The sequence below is a fragment of the Syngnathus acus genome, chromosome 2 (assembly GCF_901709675.1).
Source record: "Syngnathus acus chromosome 2, fSynAcu1.2, whole genome shotgun sequence".
Taxonomy (NCBI): Eukaryota; Metazoa; Chordata; class Actinopteri; order Syngnathiformes; family Syngnathidae; genus Syngnathus; species Syngnathus acus.
Genome location: NC_051088.1, coordinates 15,625,505 through 15,643,763, shown reverse-complemented (window position 1 = coordinate 15,643,763; position 18,259 = coordinate 15,625,505). Strand labels below are relative to the sequence as shown.

The 18,259-nt window shown below is 43.4% G+C and overlaps 4 protein-coding genes across 7 annotated transcripts; 2 read left to right on the top strand and 2 right to left on the bottom strand.

The window, feature by feature from the left end:
• Window positions 1-430: 430 nt before the first annotated feature.
• LOC119138329 (tetraspanin-7-like) lies at window positions 431-3,804 on the top strand. The gene is made up of 7 exons (XM_037278345.1): window positions 431-851; window positions 1,628-1,816; window positions 2,173-2,247; window positions 2,334-2,429; window positions 2,540-2,695; window positions 2,764-2,847; window positions 3,096-3,804. Exons 1-7 carry the CDS (start codon window positions 771-773, stop codon window positions 3,162-3,164), a joined length of 750 nt encoding a protein of 249 aa, XP_037134240.1. The 5' UTR covers window positions 431-770; the 3' UTR covers window positions 3,165-3,804.
• A 27-nt stretch (window positions 3,805-3,831) lies between these two features.
• Window positions 3,832-7,807, bottom strand: si:ch211-207l14.1 (E3 ubiquitin-protein ligase CIP8). 2 transcript variants are annotated; one of them, XM_037278366.1, is made up of 5 exons: window positions 7,726-7,807; window positions 5,308-5,513; window positions 4,999-5,229; window positions 4,697-4,795; window positions 3,832-4,555 (listed from the first exon to the last, which is right to left on the bottom strand). In XM_037278366.1, the coding sequence occupies exons 1-5, from the start codon at window positions 7,748-7,750 to the stop codon at window positions 4,445-4,447; spliced, it is 672 nt and encodes a 223-aa protein (XP_037134261.1). In that variant the 5' UTR covers window positions 7,751-7,807; the 3' UTR covers window positions 3,832-4,444. The 2 variants fall into 2 exon arrangements, with proteins under 2 accessions (XP_037134261.1, XP_037134253.1); XM_037278358.1 differs by lacking the exon at window positions 7,726-7,807 and having other exon boundaries at window positions 5,308-5,756.
• LOC119138305 (oocyte zinc finger protein XlCOF6-like) lies at window positions 6,442-12,387 on the top strand. Of its 2 annotated transcripts, none has more exons than XM_037278315.1 (11): window positions 6,442-6,563; window positions 7,792-7,994; window positions 8,166-8,243; window positions 8,883-8,975; window positions 9,065-9,163; window positions 9,430-9,553; window positions 9,629-9,908; window positions 9,986-10,127; window positions 10,459-10,978; window positions 11,275-11,730; window positions 11,842-12,387. In XM_037278315.1, the coding sequence occupies exons 1-11, from the start codon at window positions 6,560-6,562 to the stop codon at window positions 12,045-12,047; spliced, it is 2,205 nt and encodes a 734-aa protein (XP_037134210.1). In that variant the 5' UTR covers window positions 6,442-6,559; the 3' UTR covers window positions 12,048-12,387. The 2 variants fall into 2 exon arrangements, with proteins under 2 accessions (XP_037134210.1, XP_037134202.1); XM_037278307.1 differs by lacking the exon at window positions 6,442-6,563 and adding an exon at window positions 6,600-7,032.
• A 183-nt stretch (window positions 12,388-12,570) lies between these two features.
• Window positions 12,571-17,135, bottom strand: f2 (coagulation factor II (thrombin)). 2 transcript variants are annotated; one of them, XR_005101115.1, is made up of 16 exons: window positions 17,032-17,135; window positions 16,766-16,846; window positions 16,611-16,690; window positions 16,509-16,533; window positions 16,222-16,287; window positions 16,039-16,147; window positions 15,812-15,948; window positions 15,143-15,436; window positions 14,952-15,068; window positions 14,724-14,850; window positions 14,343-14,510; window positions 14,076-14,249; window positions 13,244-13,422; window positions 13,086-13,156; window positions 12,764-13,004; window positions 12,571-12,710 (listed from the first exon to the last, which is right to left on the bottom strand). XR_005101115.1 is itself a non-coding variant. In XM_037278327.1 (15 exons), exons 1-15 carry the CDS (start codon window positions 17,090-17,092, stop codon window positions 12,855-12,857), a joined length of 1,839 nt encoding a protein of 612 aa, XP_037134222.1. In that variant the 5' UTR covers window positions 17,093-17,135; the 3' UTR covers window positions 12,571-12,854. The 2 variants fall into 2 exon arrangements, 1 of the variants encoding a protein (XP_037134222.1); XM_037278327.1 differs by having other exon boundaries at window positions 12,571-13,004.
• Between the last annotated feature and the right edge of the window lie 1,124 nt (window positions 17,136-18,259).

Sequence of the window (18,259 nt, the reverse complement as noted above, 5' to 3'; positions counted from 1 at the left end):
TTTGATTGTGTCACAATTTATCACTGCACTTGATCATAAATGTATGATTGTGAAAGAAAGAATAAATCATTTATAGCAGGGGCAATTACAACGTTTGCACCGACCTTTCACCGGCTTCCATTCGGGATAAAAAAAGAATTCCACGCCACTGTGCAGGTGAACTTTCACCACCGCTGTTTGAGGGAGGTCGTTGACAGTTGGACTTGTTACTTGCTCGCACACTTGTCAAAATAAATAATAAATAAATAATTATATAAATAAATAATAAATAAATAAAAAATATAACCCAACATTTTCAATTGTCTTATGTCATTGCTGTATGTTTTTATGAAGTACAATAATACCATGGTACTTTCCTGCTTAAAACAAGAACATTCCCAAATTGTTATTTTTTTAGGGGAGGCGCTAGAACCTATTAATGACATTCATTTTTGTTTATTTCCTAACACAGAATTGAATCATTAGCTTGGAAATGTGTGCAATGACAGAATGCATGTTGATGTTGGCAGCCAGTAGTTGGATGTGCTTGGCGCGACGGTGTTACAGCTTCACTCTGATGTTAATTGTGTGGCCTGAGTGTGAAGTATGAGCTTGTCCGGCATATGAGGACTCGTGCATCACCGCCATGCTCAGATGTGAGCATGGCAGGCGTGTGTGCGAGGCCGCCAAACGCAAAGTAGGTCCAAGTGTCTCTTTGCAAGGCTGACAGCCAGAGCGAGAGAGAGAGAAAGAGAGTGAGGGAGAGAGAGAGAGGGGGAGCGAGTGGAGCAATGGCACCGAGGAGGATGGAAACCAAACCGCTCATCTTATGTGTGAAGATTCTACTACTCTTCTACTCTTTCATCTTCTGGGTGAGATGCCTTTTCAACTCCATAGGAAAGTTTGCAATCTCTTCTTTTGCGTCTTGAGCTGAAAGGTTTAAAGATGTGCATGTGTGTGTGTTTTTTTGTTTTTGTTTTTATCACTCAGTGTTTTAAGTTTTATCCTGAAAGGTGGGAGAATGGTGTCGATTCTGATGGATTGCATGAGCATTCAAGCTGTTTATTAAAAAGGTCAGGGCAGAGTTCAGGTATGGAATCATCCGAGGAATGATGAGAAACAGGGCGAAGCCATCTCACCCACTTGGTAATGAAGAAAGTGGCTAACATAGGCGTGTCCAAACTTTTTCTTCCAAGGAGCGTAGACAATGGAATGATGCTGTCACTTAGACATTCCTCACCTTTAATTTGTTAAACAGTTGGAAAGCAATCCATCGGTGTACCTAAAGAGATGGTATTTTCTTAGTGTATCTGTCTTATTTTATCTTTAAACGTGATTATACACAGATTTAAAAATGGCGGTAATGCAAACCGATTTGAATCAGACAATCGATCTGGATTTACCTGAACCAAATTGATTGATCAGATTTTTCTTTTTTTTTTCTTATTGGTTGTTCCTCTCGGTGAGTAGTCATGTCAGCTAAAGGTTACGAAAATGTGATGCATAGGAAGCTTCTTAAAGCATAATTTTCATACTTCTGTGGTCGACCAAGCCTTGAGGTTTTATCGTTTTTTAATGATTTTTGGGTTTATTGGTTTCCTATATTTGGCCTTATGTATGGTTCTTATTGCTTTTTTGAATTTGACAGGTGACAGGTGTGGTCCTGCTCGCAGTGGGTTTGTGGTGGAAGTTCATGCTGAGTCCTTACACGCTGTTGATCTCCAGTGCACCGTCCAACGCTCCCTTTGTTCTGACCGGCACCGGCGTTGCCATTGTGCTGTTCGGCCTGTTTGGATGCTTCGCCACGTGCAGGGGGCATCCTTGGATGCTCAAACTGGTGAAATATTGCTTTGGCTTTGGCACCGTTTGGGTTTAGTCAGGCTTTTTGGAATGGATTGATCACAAAAAGCAAAGATCCACCATAGTATAAATGACACTTCTAAACTTCATTACCTGAATATGTTTTTGTTGGTGTTGTTTCAGCGACTTCGTTTAATGCTCGCTATGTTAATTGTAATTACCAGGAGGCGGCAGTTGAACTATTTTATGTATGCCAGAAAGATCGAGACGCGGCCATGGAGCCTTTTCTGCGGGATTGCGGAAGAAGAGTTACCCCCCACCTCCAGAATTCATACTTTGTCTGATAATGTGTGACCTCTGAGGTCTGCCTGATTGCATGTCTGACCCCAACAGTACGCCATCTTTCTGGCTTTGGTCTTCCTAATCGAGCTCATCGCTGGAATCTCAGGCTTCATCTTCCGCCACGAGGTTGAAATCTGACAACCGAACCCACGTTTTCATTTGATAAACCATTCTTGTTGTGGAAGTCAGCGTGTTTGTTTGTGCGTGTTCAGATCAAAGGCACATTCCTCACCACATACAGCGAGGCTCTGCTGAGATACGATGGACGAAGCGACAGAAGTGTGGCTGTGGATGACGTTCAACGCAAAGTCAGTGCATCTAGTAATAAAAGGCATTACAGTCTGTCTTGTTACACGCCCAAACTATTGAATAGCTAACTTTAGCTCTGCATTGTTTTATTTTTGTCCCCTTTGTGCAGTTGCAATGCTGCGGTGTTCATAACTATACTACCTGGTTCGCCAGCGACTACTTCCCAACCGGGGGAATCCCTGTCAGCTGCTGTGTTACTTTCTCTGACTGCAAAGAAACAGACTTGAAGAACGCCACTTTGGCAGCTCGCAAAGTCCACAAGCAGGTGATGAGTGATGCAGTCACACGTTCATGATTGATAAATGATTAAAAGGCAAAATTGTGTGTATGCAGGGTTGTTACCTGCTGGTGACGTCCTTCATCGAGAGCAACATGGGAATTATCGCTGGGGTCACTTTTGGGATCGCCTTCTCTCAGGTGCTCATCCGTCTTCAGAATAGCGTGACAAACCATGCTAATCAAACACAGTGGTACCTTGAGATACAAATTCAAACGTTCATTTGGTGACCAGACTTGTATCTCAAAACATTTCAAACCACCTTGGAAATGCCATCGCACCAGTACAGAACACACACACTCAAAAACAACATAAATTAATTACATTTGTAAATCAGAGCAAATAAAATATAGAACCATTCTAACAAATTACATCGTATGTGCTTCAGCTCATCGGCATGTCGTTGGCCTGCTGTCTGTCTCACTTCATCAACACCAACCAATACGAGATGGTCTGAAGAAGTAACAATGGAAACCTGTGGAATCACTTGCTACGTTGTGTAAAATACAGACGAGGTCACTCTTTGCCTGATTGATTGATTGATTGATTGATTGATTGATTGATTGATTGATTGGTTGGTTGGTTGGTTGGTTGGTTGATTGATTGAAACCTTTATTGTCCCCTCTGGGGAAAATTTGTTGTCAAACAGCTCATGACATTTAAAAAAGAGGAAGACAAACAGTCTGGTTCTTTCCTAACAAGATGATTGTTGACTACTTGGCGAAGGCCAAGGAGTTCACCTTACATTTGAACTATGGAACAACAAATGCTATAACAGTGTCTCGAGTGTTAATCTGAAAGCCCATAATGTATGATATTGTAGATGTCATGAACTGTGCTATTGTAGACAATAGAATTACAGAAATGTTAACTGATTCACTTATGTCAATTTGTAAGTCATTCCCATTTTGGTATCTGATCAACATAAAGTCATTCTTTTGTTTTGTTTGACTGTGAGTTACAGTAAGATCTCCTAAAATGACCCTGAGCCCAATGCAGCAAACTTTGTCTTGCCTAACATGGGCCTATTTGCAAACTCTGCTGTCATACACAATAAGGACCAATAAAGTTTAGGGACTAGTTTCAAGAATGGAAATGATGTCAATTTTATGAATGTTTTTTTATTTTTTTTAGGAATGGCTCACCAACCATTACAGGAAATACGTAAGCAAATTATTAAAGATTCAGTTAGTTGTTTAATTTAACACGTGATAAGGGGGCAGGCACGTCAAAGTGTTAGAACCATTTGATTTTTAGCTAAAACCAACTTTTCCTCTTAAAGTTACCAACTCAGTTCATTCTATTATCCTGAACTTGACTCAACATGTGTACCACAAAGTTCATCTCATCTTCTTCCTATGTTTAGTCTTCAGTTTCTTTGTTGGTATGTTCTTCATCTCTTGCTGCATGTTAGAAGGTGTACATCTACTTATCCTCTAAATAGCATTAGTGGGCTAACTTTAGCCCGCCATAATACAGACATGACTCCTCTAGCACTCATCATTGAGTGTGGTGTTCGTTTTGAGCAGTGGAGAGTACAGAGGATTGAATCATTGTACAGAAAATAAGTGTAAATATCAACACAGCCTCCCAGTGCCCACGGTAGTCTTGAATATGGTCTATATCAAGTCACTTGCTGACCATGCCATTGTTGCATGATGTGTGGGAATTTTAAAGGCCATTGCAGCCTTGATTGACCCCCTTTTGATGGAGCTCCAGTGGGTGCGAATCTGTGTCTCAGGGGACTATCACCCTTGTGGAGCTCCAGTAGGCCGCCTGCTGAGGCGCGAGGACTTGGATGTGACATGTAGGACATGACTGCTTCCTCCATAACCATTCCTCTATACACTGAAAAAAAAAGAACACAAATTTTACCAAATGAGATAGTGTCTGTGAAGTCAAGACACAACATACACAATACATTTGTCCTTTTGTTGTTATCATAAGCATCTGCTTCATTTCAGATGGGAAGTGGCACTTGGTAATTACCTCTTTGTGGAAAGTGTGTGTGCACTGCAACTCTCGGACCCCGCCGGCTCCTCGGTTCAGGTCGTGGTGGCAGATCAGACACATGCTGTCTGCATCGCTCTGCAGTACACACAAGCAGTTATTGTCATTGTACGCAAAACGATTTTGACATTCAACGTAATTTCTGAGCGTTAAAGGCGAGGTTTGGAATTTCAGCCTTGAAAGGTTGTTTTTACTCGGGGCACAAGGTGGGGCTTGAAAAGGATGAATTTTTGAAAAGCAAACACAAATGAAGGTTAACACTAGCCATAGCTCTCTCTCACCAAAGACATGACGTTGCGTCTCCTGAACTGGCTCTTTTTCTCAGGCGCAATGGTCTCTGGGATTGTGGGTATGAGAGAGGGTCTCCGTTCAGCAGCAGGCGCACAAGAGGCTCCCTCCTGCTGAGATGGCAGCAGTCGACGAGAGGAGGAACGTCGCAGCAGAGTCTTGGCGGTCACGGGAGCTCTGGTGCAGGAATGCAGACGAGCGAGCTGCATGGTCGTGAGAGTCGCCTGCACACACCAATGAAAATCTGGTTTTATTTATTAAAAAAATTACAGCACCAAAGAATTGTACGTGCTGCATCTTACCGGACACGGCAGAGATGATCGGCGCTTGGTTTGAAGACGAGCTGCTGACTCCAAGCTGGTTCTGCTTTCAGCTCTACCTTCTTCCACTTCCTCCTCTTGCTCTTCATCAGTTGTCTTCTGCTTTTCGCTACCTCTGTACCGCTGCATCCAGGCATTGAAAATGTTGGCATCCTCTTCCTCATCCTCTTCCTCTTCATCTTCCTCTCCTGAAATCACAGGGTTCTGGTCTTGTGCAAAGACCTCACTTCCGTCTTCAGCATCCATTAACCCAAGAAAGGGTCTGTTGTTAGATAACTAGGAGTTAATTAATAGGCCAGCATTTATGTTGCAATGGACATGCTGAAAAAGGTCACATTACTTGTAACTGGGCTGCAACAAACTCATCCAATGCTCGTCTTTCTATATCAATGCACTCTCTGCTTCAATCTCTTTGCTTGTGTTGCTCTTGCCAAAAGCCTGATAATCCATTTAGGCAAAGATGGATGAAGCTGGTTTAGTGTATCTGTGTCAAAGGAGCCCAACAGTGAGAAAGAAGTGTAACACGACTGTTTGAATACCTCAATAATACTACTTTCTAGCACCATACTACGCTCTAGCACTGAGCATTTTCCTGTCTAAAAGCCGTCTATTAGACGTCTATAAATAGACGTTTGAGGTATAAACCTCAATTCCAATAAAATTGATTCAAGATTCAAGAGTTTTTATTCGCCATGTTTGAGCGTGCCAAACAAAGAATTTGACTTCGGTAAATCACAGCCTCTGTTTGACATCATTTTGAACATATATTCATTTAAAGTACACCGCAGACACAAGGTACTTAATGTTCAATGCTCAACTTTATTTCTTGTGTAAGAGAGGTGGGTGTCTTTGCTTAATAACTTCTCAATAACTTCAATGGAGCAAATAACAGAATGACCATGGTGGACAATAAACATTTTTATTTAGATAGTTGAAGTTGCCTCAGTTGGCTGTAGGAGTACTGTACTGTTGCACAATCTCTTCTTTGTGAAAGAAAACTGTAACTGTAATTATTATTATTGTTGTTGTTGTTGTTGTTGTTGTTAGTAAATCGAACAAGCTCAAATAATGTTTTGATTGGCTGATGTATGTGGGCGTTCGTGAGACCGGATGTGTACAACAACCAGATTTTAAACTTCCGGTATGATGGCGGTAATGTCCTCTGTTGATGAATACATCTAACTTGTCAGCATCATTACTCACTTGAATTTCCAGTCTGCGACCTAAACGCAAAATGGGTTCGTCTCGATGTATTTTAAAATTTGTATTGCATTCTGTGGAAAATTGTCATTTTCGGATGATGTAGCTAGCGTGCTAGCATACGACTGCGTCTGCTTTCGAGTACTCAAATGCCATGAAACAAAACATGAGTAATGAAAAAGTTCGGATATTCTTACGGCCATTTTGGTAAATACACAGATTAGTAATGATTTGAGTAGTAGAAGCAATTCGGATAATAGATGGATGGATATATATTTGTGAAATAATGTCCAATATTAGCAAGTTTATTCCTTTCACTCATTGCTCAAAGTTATTATCCTCGTGTATATCGTCAAAATCGTCGTTTTTGGACGTTTTGGGGAAAACATTTAGTAGCATTGTATTTCTCTTGATAAAGAACTTAAATCTAGTTTTGGCAAACCCATTTCACTGTTATCCTGACTAACCACCAGATGTTATGCAAACGCAGTGGTATCCTGATAAAAAGTAAGAGGTTTTACATGATGCTGCTTGGGCAATAATGTATAAAATGTGTCGTGTAGCTATTTATTTTGCTTTGTGTTGCAAGCCTAAACTTGGCTAATGACCTCAAGTGAAGTGGCAATATTAAATTCTGCCGTTATGCAACTTGGCATGGATGTCTACTTATGACAGCTAAATGTTCACATTTATGAAATGATGTTAATTCCAATGGAAGTTCATCTTGGAATATTTCCAAAATCACACTTAACTTTGCATGGATATACACAGAACCCTTCCTTGAAAATGAGCTTGAAATGTTCCCTTGATCATCCATATATAGTGTCCATGACTGAGCACTGTTTGAACTGCATACATAAGGTATCTCTATGTACGTGAGCAATTGCCGATCTTTGTCACAGTTGCTTGGATTGTGTGACTTCAGTCAAAATTAATCGAAGGTGCCTAGAAAATACCCTCCCTCAAACTATAGAATATTAGTATATAGAGTAATTTGTAAATTTTGATTTATTTATTCCTTTTTTAAATTGTAGAACATAAAATAGACAAAATAGGAACATGAAAATCCAGAAGCTGCTGAAGAATATCGCTTTTAAACATTATTAGTCTTTATGGAATTATAAGTAAGGCAAATTCAGCCGTAAGGATCTCCAAAATTAACTTTGCTTTTGCTCTTGGAAAAAAAAGAATGATACTCACCTTTGAATCTAACATTATTTTCCATGTCATTTAATTCAAAATTGTACTGGTGTTCTCACTCCGCAGCTTCTCCACTCTCCTTTTCCTCACTGCGCCTTCTCGTCTCTCCTCTTCGTCTGCTGACGGCGGCAATGTGGCGGGTGGCACAGCAGCAGAGTGTCAAGGATTATGGAATTCTGGAAGAGTTTGTGTCTCTGATGACAGAGGCAGTTCCCCAATTGCTGACTGAAAAACAGAGGAGCCTGCTGCTGCTTGCGCTCAGGGCCAAGGTGTGGGTCTCATTATTGCCCACTTATTAGAAATCTTGTCCTGTTTGTGTGATTTTCCCTTTTCAACCAGTATTTTTTTCCTTTCTCACTACAACAAAATCCCATGTCTGAATGTAAATCTCATTGTAGTTTGAAGAAATACAAGCATCAAAGATTTGTCGTTTACCACAGATGAGCCTTCATGATGCTGAAGCGCAAACTGACCACCCGGTCAACCAGGACGGGATTCCCTCCATCTCCATGACACCAGTGAGAGACACACATTCTGGTTTCATCATTCGAGTGTCATCTCATTTGAGTTTCATCGTTTTAAAAACTGTTGCAATAGATCAACTGAAACAAAGGCTGTTATTGATAAATAATCTCTTGAGAATCTTATTTAACTATCGACTTTTTATTCACCAATGAATGTTGCAAATCTCAGTGAGTTAAGCATGGAGAGTGGGTAACTGCAATTTTTATGGGCAAGTTAGGCGCTCAGCCCGTCAAAAACAAACATTTCAACATCTTAGACAAACTGAAAAATATGGAAGCAAAAACTATTCATGGTGCCTCATAGTGTTAGTTTCGTTAACGAAAACAAAACAAAAACATCTTCGTCGACGCACAGTTTTCACCGGACAAAAACTCGAGACCAAAAGATATCCATTCATAAACTATAATTGACTAAATCAGTATGTATTTTTGTTGAATAATCAAGACTTCACAATAATGTAGTTAATTAAATAGATTGGGCTAAAATCTATGGACAAAGTCTATGGAAAAAGTCACGAGACCAATGTGATTATGAGCAAAGTAACCTGATTAATTTTTGCATGTAGCCATCATCATCATATTGAAGTTGACATGATCGAACCGTGCTTCACTTTTCTGAATTTTGTTCTCCAGCTCGGTGCAGGCTCACAGATTGTCGACTGTGGTTCCGCGTTATTGACTCTGACTGAAAAAGCCAGTCAATTGGATAGACAGTGCCTCTTGCAGGTCAGAGTCGCAACAAGATGATGATGATGATGCCATACCTTAAGATAAGTGTGTCTTTTCATGTTTTATTTTGGCTTTGCACTTTTAAGGATGTGTTCAACCAGACCTTTGATGAGGCTCTCCAGACTCTTCTCTCTGACTTCTTGGCCCGGCTGGAGCAGCTTTTTCCTGTCCCTGACTTCAAACAGGTACCCTTCAATTTATGGGACGGACAAAAATGTTATCGTTGGGGTGGGGATGTACTGTATATGGGTCGTTCTCTTGAAGTAGCGTGCAAAAATGAGCCATAGGAGCTGGAAAATAAACTTGTTTGATACCATGTCAAAATAATATAAGATTTGAATCAAACCTTCCTACAATGTGTATGAATACATAATCATCCCTTCGTTTGCAAGAAGCGGTTGAATGTTGTGGTCTACCTAGTGCACACATGCAAACTGTTTTTTTTTCCCAGGCTGCATCATGGCTCAGTGCTGCCCCCGCTTGCCTGGCTGACTGTTTCAGTCTGGCTGACAGGGAGGACCTGAAAATACTACTAAGTAATCCGAGCTGTTGGTTAGGTCAAGTCACTCCCGCAGGTATAAATCTTCCACATGGCTGTGTGTCTTGTTTGTCTGAAGAAAAATTTGGAAACCCATTTTTTCTTTTGATAGTTGATTGTGACACAGAGAACATCCTCCACTCTGCTTGGTCCCATCCTCTCCTCACAAAGCTGACCAATCCTGAGCCTCCTCACCTCAGTGTACAAGTCCAATCCGATTTGTACACTGACACGGGGAGTCCCGCCTTGGATGTGGATATGGAGGTAACCGTGATGATGGAAGATGAAAAAGAGGACTTTGTGATAGTGCAGATGTCACCACCAGCTGAACCAGAGTCCAACCTCAGCTCAGCTGTGGATTTCGTCACACACGTGAAACCTGAGGGAGACGGGTGAGATCTTTTCCCGCTTGATGTCACTCATGCCACATTTCACGTACTTTATCTTTCTAATCAACTTTTCCAATCAGTGTTGAGGACTCGGGTGCAAGCCAATCAGGACATGTGCCAGATCAGCCGCACACTGATGCCATATCCAGCGTTTCCCAACATTCTCAGCGAGTGGCTCACAGATGTCCGCAGTGTGGGAAATATTTCATCTACCGCTCTCAGGTATCTGTTGCCACAATGTCCAGCCAGATTTGGACTAGTTCTACCGCTTGAAATTTACCTCACCTATTTTTGGAAAAATAAAAATAGGCCCTCGACAGCAAAAATGGACTTTTTGAGACATGAGACAAAAAATAATGACATTCCCCCCCCAAATGGCCAAAACAATATAAATACTATTGTAAAAAAAAATTCAGATTCATATCTGTTGTACTTGGCCCAAAAATAAGTTATTTTGTATCAATCGGTTGATCAGAATTTTATTCTGCTTTCAAAAAAGTCTATATCAGTCAGTTGCTCGTCCTGACAGCACTAATGAGCGGTCTGTCTGCAGGTGATCCGTCACCTGCATGCCAATAAGTCCTGTGGCTCCACCTTAAGCACAATTGTAACAGCACGCCAAGATAAAGCACATGCTGGCGACAAGACGCTCCCCTCCAAAGAACGCCAACACAAATACCTTCGCTCCACTAGAAGCCACATGTGTTTCCAGTGCGACGATGTCTTCGGCACCAAAGCCGAGCTGCTGTCGCATCAGCGCAGCCACCGCGCCCGGCCCGTCTTTCGATGTGGCCAGTGTGACAAGGAGTTCCTTCACCTATCCACTTTGACCAATCACAAGCAGACCCACCGTGACAGCACCGCTTACATCTGCAGCCAGTGCGGCAAAGACTTCAGCTCGGCCAAAGAGAGAGACGCCCACCGCCAAAGGCACCGGCCGCTTGACCTCACCTGCACAGTGTGCTCGCAGAAGTTCAGCTCGCAGTCGCAGCTGCTGCGCCATCTTCAGACACACACGGTGGAGGGTGCTGAGCCGTGCTTCCGTTGCCGTTTCTGTGAGGAGACCTTCCCAGGTAACAGAGATGGCAAAGAGTACCAGTAGAGATCATTGTCTGGCAAAAGGAGCAACACAGTGCTGCCTTGAGATAGGAGTTCCACTTGTGACTCAGAACAGGAGGATGACAAATTCCCTATTGTGAGGAAATACCATTTGGGTCAACTCCAGCTAATCACATGGGATAGGGACTGGGCCGTCCCGCGAATAGTGAACGTCTGATGGCCATTGATGATTGATGCCAATATGGGTGACATCGCACTTGATCACTCATCTTTCCGTGATGTCAAGTCTAACTTGTCGGTTTCTCTGCAGGAGTGACTCTGCTTCGTATCCATCAGCGCTCGCACACGCCCCGCTCATACCAGTGCGAGCAGTGCAACAAGATGTTCGCCTCGCACACCGGCCTCCAGTCGCACAGAGCGACTCACAACGCAGACAGTCGCTTCCTGTGCTCTCAGTGCGGTAAACGCTTCAAGACACGTGACGGGCTGGAGGGCCACCTGAGGACGCACAGTGGCGAGCGACCGTATCGCTGCCCTTACTGTTCCAAAGATTTCACGGCCCTCGCTGGCCTCAACGTGCACGTGCGGCAGCATACCGGCGAGCGGCCGTATGTATGCACGGTTTGCGGCAAGGGCTGGCCGTCCGGGGGCGACCTGCAGAAACATATGAGGGTTCACACTGGTGAGCGGCCGTACACCTGCCAGGAATGTGGGAAGTCCTTTGCTAACTCAGGCCACCTGATCGAACATCGCCGCATCCACACGGGTACGTAGGACCGACCGCTCTGCACTCTGAAGGGCCTGATTTAGTGAAGGTTTGCACTTGCGTGAGTGTAAAATCCGACTGATTGGTGTTTGTGAAATGCTTGACATCCAGGCGAGAAGCCCTTCTCCTGTCCCGAATGCGGAAAATGTTTACGGAGGAAGTTCGACTTGAAGAAACACTTGTTGGGCCACAGCACCAATCGTCCGTATGCCTGCGTTTTGTGTCCAAAGAGCTACACTCGCAGGACTCACCTTAACAGACACCTGCTGACACACACGCCGGCTGGCGGCGAAGCATTGGCACCTGACAAGGTTTGACAATGTTCTTCACTTCAATATCTTCGAATGATGTGCAGCTTTTCATCCATGTCTTCTTTAAAAAAATATTTTTGGGTGTTTTGAACCAATAGATCATGATATAGATTGACTGTTTTTACTGCAAATAGAATTTTAGTTGGGTGTGATTGTGATTATGAATGGTTGTTTTTCTACGTGTGCCTTGCGATTGGCTGCTGACCAGTTCAGATTGTACTCCCCCCTTCCAATACTTGACAAATATTGATTTCTTAGCGATGTTGGGACTTTCGAACATCACCCATCTTTATCACCTAATATTAGCATGGCATTCATCAGGAAATAAAACTTTTTGAAAAATGTACAATACGTTTCATGTATTTTAATTCACTTTGCGAGATTGTTTATGAGTGGCCGGATTATTCTGCATTTAGAGGTTATTCAGGGGGGCTTCATCGCTTTTATGTCATCTGGGGGGGACACAATTTCAAAAGCGTCTGAGAATTGATATCAAGGATCTAAAATGAGAACATAAGCAAAAAACCTCCACAGATAAGCAACTGTTTATTTAACAAATCATGCATAATTTGGAGCACAAACGACATCCTAAAGACATATAGCTGAGACATGTATGGAATGTGATGAATGGTGGCTTGTGTTGCCATCTGCAAGCCAGAAACTACTTTTACACGGTACATTTCTTACAAAAATATGAACTGAAATGTGTATTTATTGTAAATGTAGATGAATGTTGCCGCTGCATGTTGTGTCCTATCAATTAAAATCATTTCTGAACAGGACAAACTTTATTTGCATGATTTGCTTCACACTCTAGTCTTCGTCATTAGAGTTTTGAATGACTTTCCTCATCCACCTGCTCATCCTGAAAACATGCGTGAAGAAGCCATACTTTCCATCACGATCGCATCCTTCACCCCACGACACAATTCCGATCTGGTACCAACGGTTTTCTTCCGGATGCTGCAACAACAAGGAGACGTTCAAGGTAATCTCTCAAAATGATAGAAAGAATTGATGGAACATGATGTTCCTTGCGTTCACCTTCATCACAAAGGGTCCACCACTGTCACCCTCGCAGGCGTCACCTCGCTCTGAGTCTTCAGGTTTGTATCCTAAAAGGGGTCAATATAATTTGTCTTTGCCCCAGCAGATTTATTTATTTTAAAGAAGAAAACTGGAGAGGAACAAAGAGATAGTACCAGCGCAGAACATGTTGTCAGTGATCCTGACGCTCGTGGAGCTTTTGCAGATGCTCTGATCGGCGATGGGCAGATGGATTTGCTGAAGAACCGTCGGCAAGTCTCTCCCAGACGAGCTCCAGGCTTCCCTCAGGTTTCCCCAGCCGGTCACTCGACCTTTGAATCCTGCATTCATCAGCCTGTCGGCAATCGAAAAATGTCAGTCCATCGTAGCAATCCATCATTCTGACACGACCACGGAATTGTATTCGTAATGAACTGGGTAATTGCAAAACTACTCAACAGGAAACTATTTTAAGGCTCCATGTTATGATTTCATTGAACCACAAACAAGATTGAGCAATTGTCACGGAAGAAACGGAAGAGTGGAAACGGATGAGAAATAAGGGAGAGAATAAGGATATTTGAGCAGCTAGTGACAGACTCTCCACGCTTTGCTTTTTAACCCACTGGTACACATGACGTGGCATTTTGGATTCGCTATCACACCTGTAGTTATTTTTCCTGTGATTCAAACTTTGAATCGCACAAAACTAGTGGTCGTCTACTCAAGATGAAAATGAGTTGCAGAACACCATAAGGTGGTATTTGGCTACGGTGAACGCAGCATGTTCTTTACAGAAATACCATGTTTGGAGTAGGGTATTGGATAGCCAATATTTTATAAGTCGACGTAATTTCCAACCAAATGACAGGACCTCTCAAGCTCTGTAGCGCTTCATCTGATAATTGCTGTTAAAAAAAAAGAAGTTTTTAATGCTCTTGTATCAGTGGAATTTTGTCTTCTACCACGCAAAGTCAGGTGTCAGACTTGAGGTGTCTGTGTGCTCACATTTTGGCCACCTTCTTGTTGGGCAAGCAGACGGGGTGGATCTGGTCAGTGAAGACGATCGGCCTCCTCATGTGCAGTAGTGCGATGTCTCGGTTCAGATTCACCCTCCAGTCGTACTTCGGGTGGACGATGATTTGGTCAATCGCCACAATCTTCTCAATGTTACGTTCAAACCTGGATATGAACGAAATGGCACACACAGACAGCATCGCCGACGTGTTGCCCGCAAATGGTTGCATGTGGTGGCAAGAAAAGGTTTTGTCTTACTTGGCCCTGTTGTGTTTGCCCAAGCGCACCAAGATGTCGTTGTTGGTGAAGTTCTTGTTCCAGGGAGGATATAGGATGCAATGAGCGGCTGTGAGGATCCACTGGTCGCTGATAAGACTTGCGCCACACAACAACTCCTGAGGGCTTCGCTTGTACAGCATGACTTGCCTGAAGGACATGAACACGTTTTACCTCCATATCACTCTGGACCAGGGGCGTATTTAGTCATTTAAGGGCTCAAGGCAAACCCAATCATAGAGTCCCCCCCCCCCCCCCCACATCCATCAACTGCAAAGACTTAATAGGTTCATCATCAACTAAAAGCGTGAATAGAGGTTTTGCAATTAACTGAAGTTTCGACAGTAGTTCGAGTCTGGTTACCATGGCGCTGAGGACACCTCGGCATCGGTACCCCCAACGATGCGTTGCTGTTGGTATGATTCCAGCAGCTGCTTTTCATTGGCATCTTCCTTGTACTGCTTTTCAAACAGGGGCCTCTCTCCACACACTGCAACACATCAAGCTCAGACGCATCCATTTCCCCCTCCAGGTATGAACTACTTTCATTCTGCTTGCTCATTTTGTGGCCAGAAAATAAGAAGGTCTTACCGGTCTCCCCTTTCCCAAACGAACGAGGGTTAAAAAATGCCTTCCTGGCAGGTGCGCCGATAGAGCGCTCGCGACCAGCAGACTGTGGCGGCGACTCATAGTCAATCAGTTCTTCTTCTGCAGGTAAGACACACAGCCCCCATTGCTGTCTGCTGCACTGGTTGAAGTGGCGCCACTGGCATCATATTTACCACACAGATGGAAATTGCAGTAATCCACTGTCACATTCTCCTTTCGCTGAATATAGCACCATGGGCCTTCTGGGTCGTTGTCAGGATTACGACACTTGTTGCCCTCCAGACTGACTTCGGGTAAAAAGTCTTTGCCCTGGCTCAGCTTCTTGACTTCTGGAAGGGACCATTGCAGGCAGGTGTGGCCTCCCATGGTCACGGCCAGGTCACCGGTGTAGTCCACGCCATTATCCAGTGTACAGTCCCTCGCACTTTTTGGTGCAGGGGCCACAGTGGGGGGGACAAAGGTTTGCCCTTGAAGGAAAAACAATCCATGATACAGCATCAGCCCCCAATATATCTTAAGACCGCTTTGTACTGTAACCTGCCCCCCAATATGTCTTAAGACTGCTTTGTACCATAACTCTCCAGGATGGCTATCCAAACCTCATGGTATTAAATTGACGCCGGGCCAGAGGCAAAAATGAGCCATTGAAGCGGTTAAATAAGAGAAAGTTCCCTCCTGAGGCAGTTTGACGTACGCAAATACAACTTTCTGTACTACCAGACACACAATGACCAAAAAAACCTGAAAATCCAAGCTGCCTCATTTTCTGAACCACGGCACAGTGGAAATTGCTCAGATTGCAGTACAAAGTCATCCCTACGTAGTTGGTCAACGAGACTTGCCACATATTGGAACCGTGCAGGTCTCTTTCGGCACCATTGGGTCCTGAGTGAAACACCAGGGTCCTTCATCTCGTCCGTCTGGGTTCCGACAGAAGTTCTCCTTCAGGATGCTGTCTGGTTCTGAAGCGTTGAATTCCCTGCAAAGACAAACATTCTTTAAAGCATACCGCCAAGCACTTTGAACTCACCTATTTGTGTTTGAGTGCCTCGCTCAATGGAGCGGATACCTTATTATGGGATGCGGGAATCCGCTACTCCATCTTTGACAGAGTCTACCAGATTTTGTGATGTGGACGTCTCCTTCATAGTTGAGGCCTTTGCCGGAAATACACTGACCTGGACACAGAAAGGTACGCTGGCGTAAAGATGTTTGGATCACTTCCACCACACTTCCTTATTTCTGCTTTTACCTTTGATACAATCTTTGACCAAGTCGATGTTGGTCTGTGTTCGTAGCAGTGTTGTTCCCTTGCAGTCTGTAGAGGGACACATTTGCACAATTGTGTGTTTGTGCGAGTTCAGCTACACTGGACTTTGTTCATGTTTGATTAAACTTCTCGACGAGTCAAAGAACTTGAATCGAACGTATCCAGAAAACTTGTTCCTGTCGTGCAGCTGCGCTAGCTTCGTGCAGGTTGTTTTTGTGAAAGTAGGACAACCCAAAAGTACAGGATACTAAAGGCTACAGTGTACTCACCCAGATATTTCTGCCAGAAGACTTCCTGAAAAGGAATCCCAAATCATAGTTTAACTCGGAGTAGCCGTCACAGTCAGCAAGTGAAAATGAGTGCGCTCGTACTGTTTTGTCTGGCTCCTCAAACACTTCTCTGGCCTCTTCGTGGTCACAGATTTCCTCGATGCATTCTCTCTCCAGGTTCCCTGAGTACAACAGGCAAACACTGACACACATGGACTGCGTTTTAGTTTTTTTGTCTTGTGGAGCGGGTCTCTTACCTGGTTTCACCTCCTCAAACAGCTGGTTTGCTCGTCGTGTTCGGATCAGAACCTCTGAGGCCCGCTGGCTGTTGAGAAAAACTACACAAATAGTAAATATGACTTTTAGTCCACAAACTGGGGTTCTTCTGAGAAGTGTTCTTGCTGTTTTGACCGCTTGGTCTTGACTCTAAGTTTGTGAAATCATTTTCTGTTGAACCAGATGTTCTAAAAACATCTTGTCGCTGTCACTTAACTACTGGTACCAAAGTTTAAGGATCAAATACCATGTTCCGTCAGACAGCCATGCAGCAGGAACAAAAGTAGAAGAGCCGCTGGTCCCGCCATGATCTTCACCGCCAAGCAGGATCTCCAAACCAAATCCAGTAGATTCCCGTTAAGTCTCTTTGTAGACCCGCGTCATCTGGTGGGCGGGAATATTGACTGCAAGGTCAAAGTATGATTCAGGTTGATGAGGCACACTTTTTTACTCAAACTCATCCAGCTCCCAATACTTGGTGGAAGATCTTAGACTCACACCCAAAATGTCTTGTTTGCCATTCATGTTCATGTCGGCGAATGATGAAAAATGGCAAATAGAGTGCACTTAACCCTTTTTCGTCATCATACCGGACGCCATATTTCCTTATCTCATTTGAATTCATCTGAATGTAGGTTTTCCTTTTATGTTTAAAATAACTTGAAGCTCCAGGATATTGCACTGTAGCCTGGCCAATCCCAGAACCCAGTTTGATCCAGTTTGAAATTCATTCCAGTTGTGTCATACTAGCCATGTCCTAGCTAGTGCTAAACTAGTTCATCCATTAGGTCTGGCATCCATCTTGGCTCTTGACTTCGTTTCGTTTGTAGTTAGAATGCCAACACTGCCAAGATGGGTTTTTATTGATTGACTGCTTAATATATTCAATATTTCCATACACACTCAATTACTTTCGGCCATCCAATCAAACCTAACATGGATGTAGTGTTCACACATGCGCACTCCTCACATAGAGAGGTCACACGTACGGAGACGTGAGTACCATCCAAACATTTCTCTCTGAAGATAAAAAGCTATGACCCGTTCTCACTTGAATCCGAGAATTCCGAGTGTTTGTTTTCAATGGCCAAAGAAATGTATGCGGTAAACTGAGATACGGCCTGCATAATGATCTTCGACCTGCCGCCCCCATTCTGACATCACAGTGACCATTTTGAACTTTTGTACCTAAGTTCTTGAAGTGAGCTAAGAGTAAAAGGATCAGCTTCGGAGGCTTTTCTTGCGTTCTTGTCTTCCATTTCTCTTCAAGCTACCGAGTGATCTAAATAATATAAAAAGCTTGGTGAAAATAAGATATTAAGTTGACGACTGTCTCTGTAGATTCTTTTGAACCTTATCAACTTTATCTTGCATGTCCAATTGATACACGGAAGAGCAAATATTGACGGAAAGAGGAGTGCATTCTGAGAGCAAAAGGCAGGCCTACACTTCATTCACATGGTTATGTGAGCGTT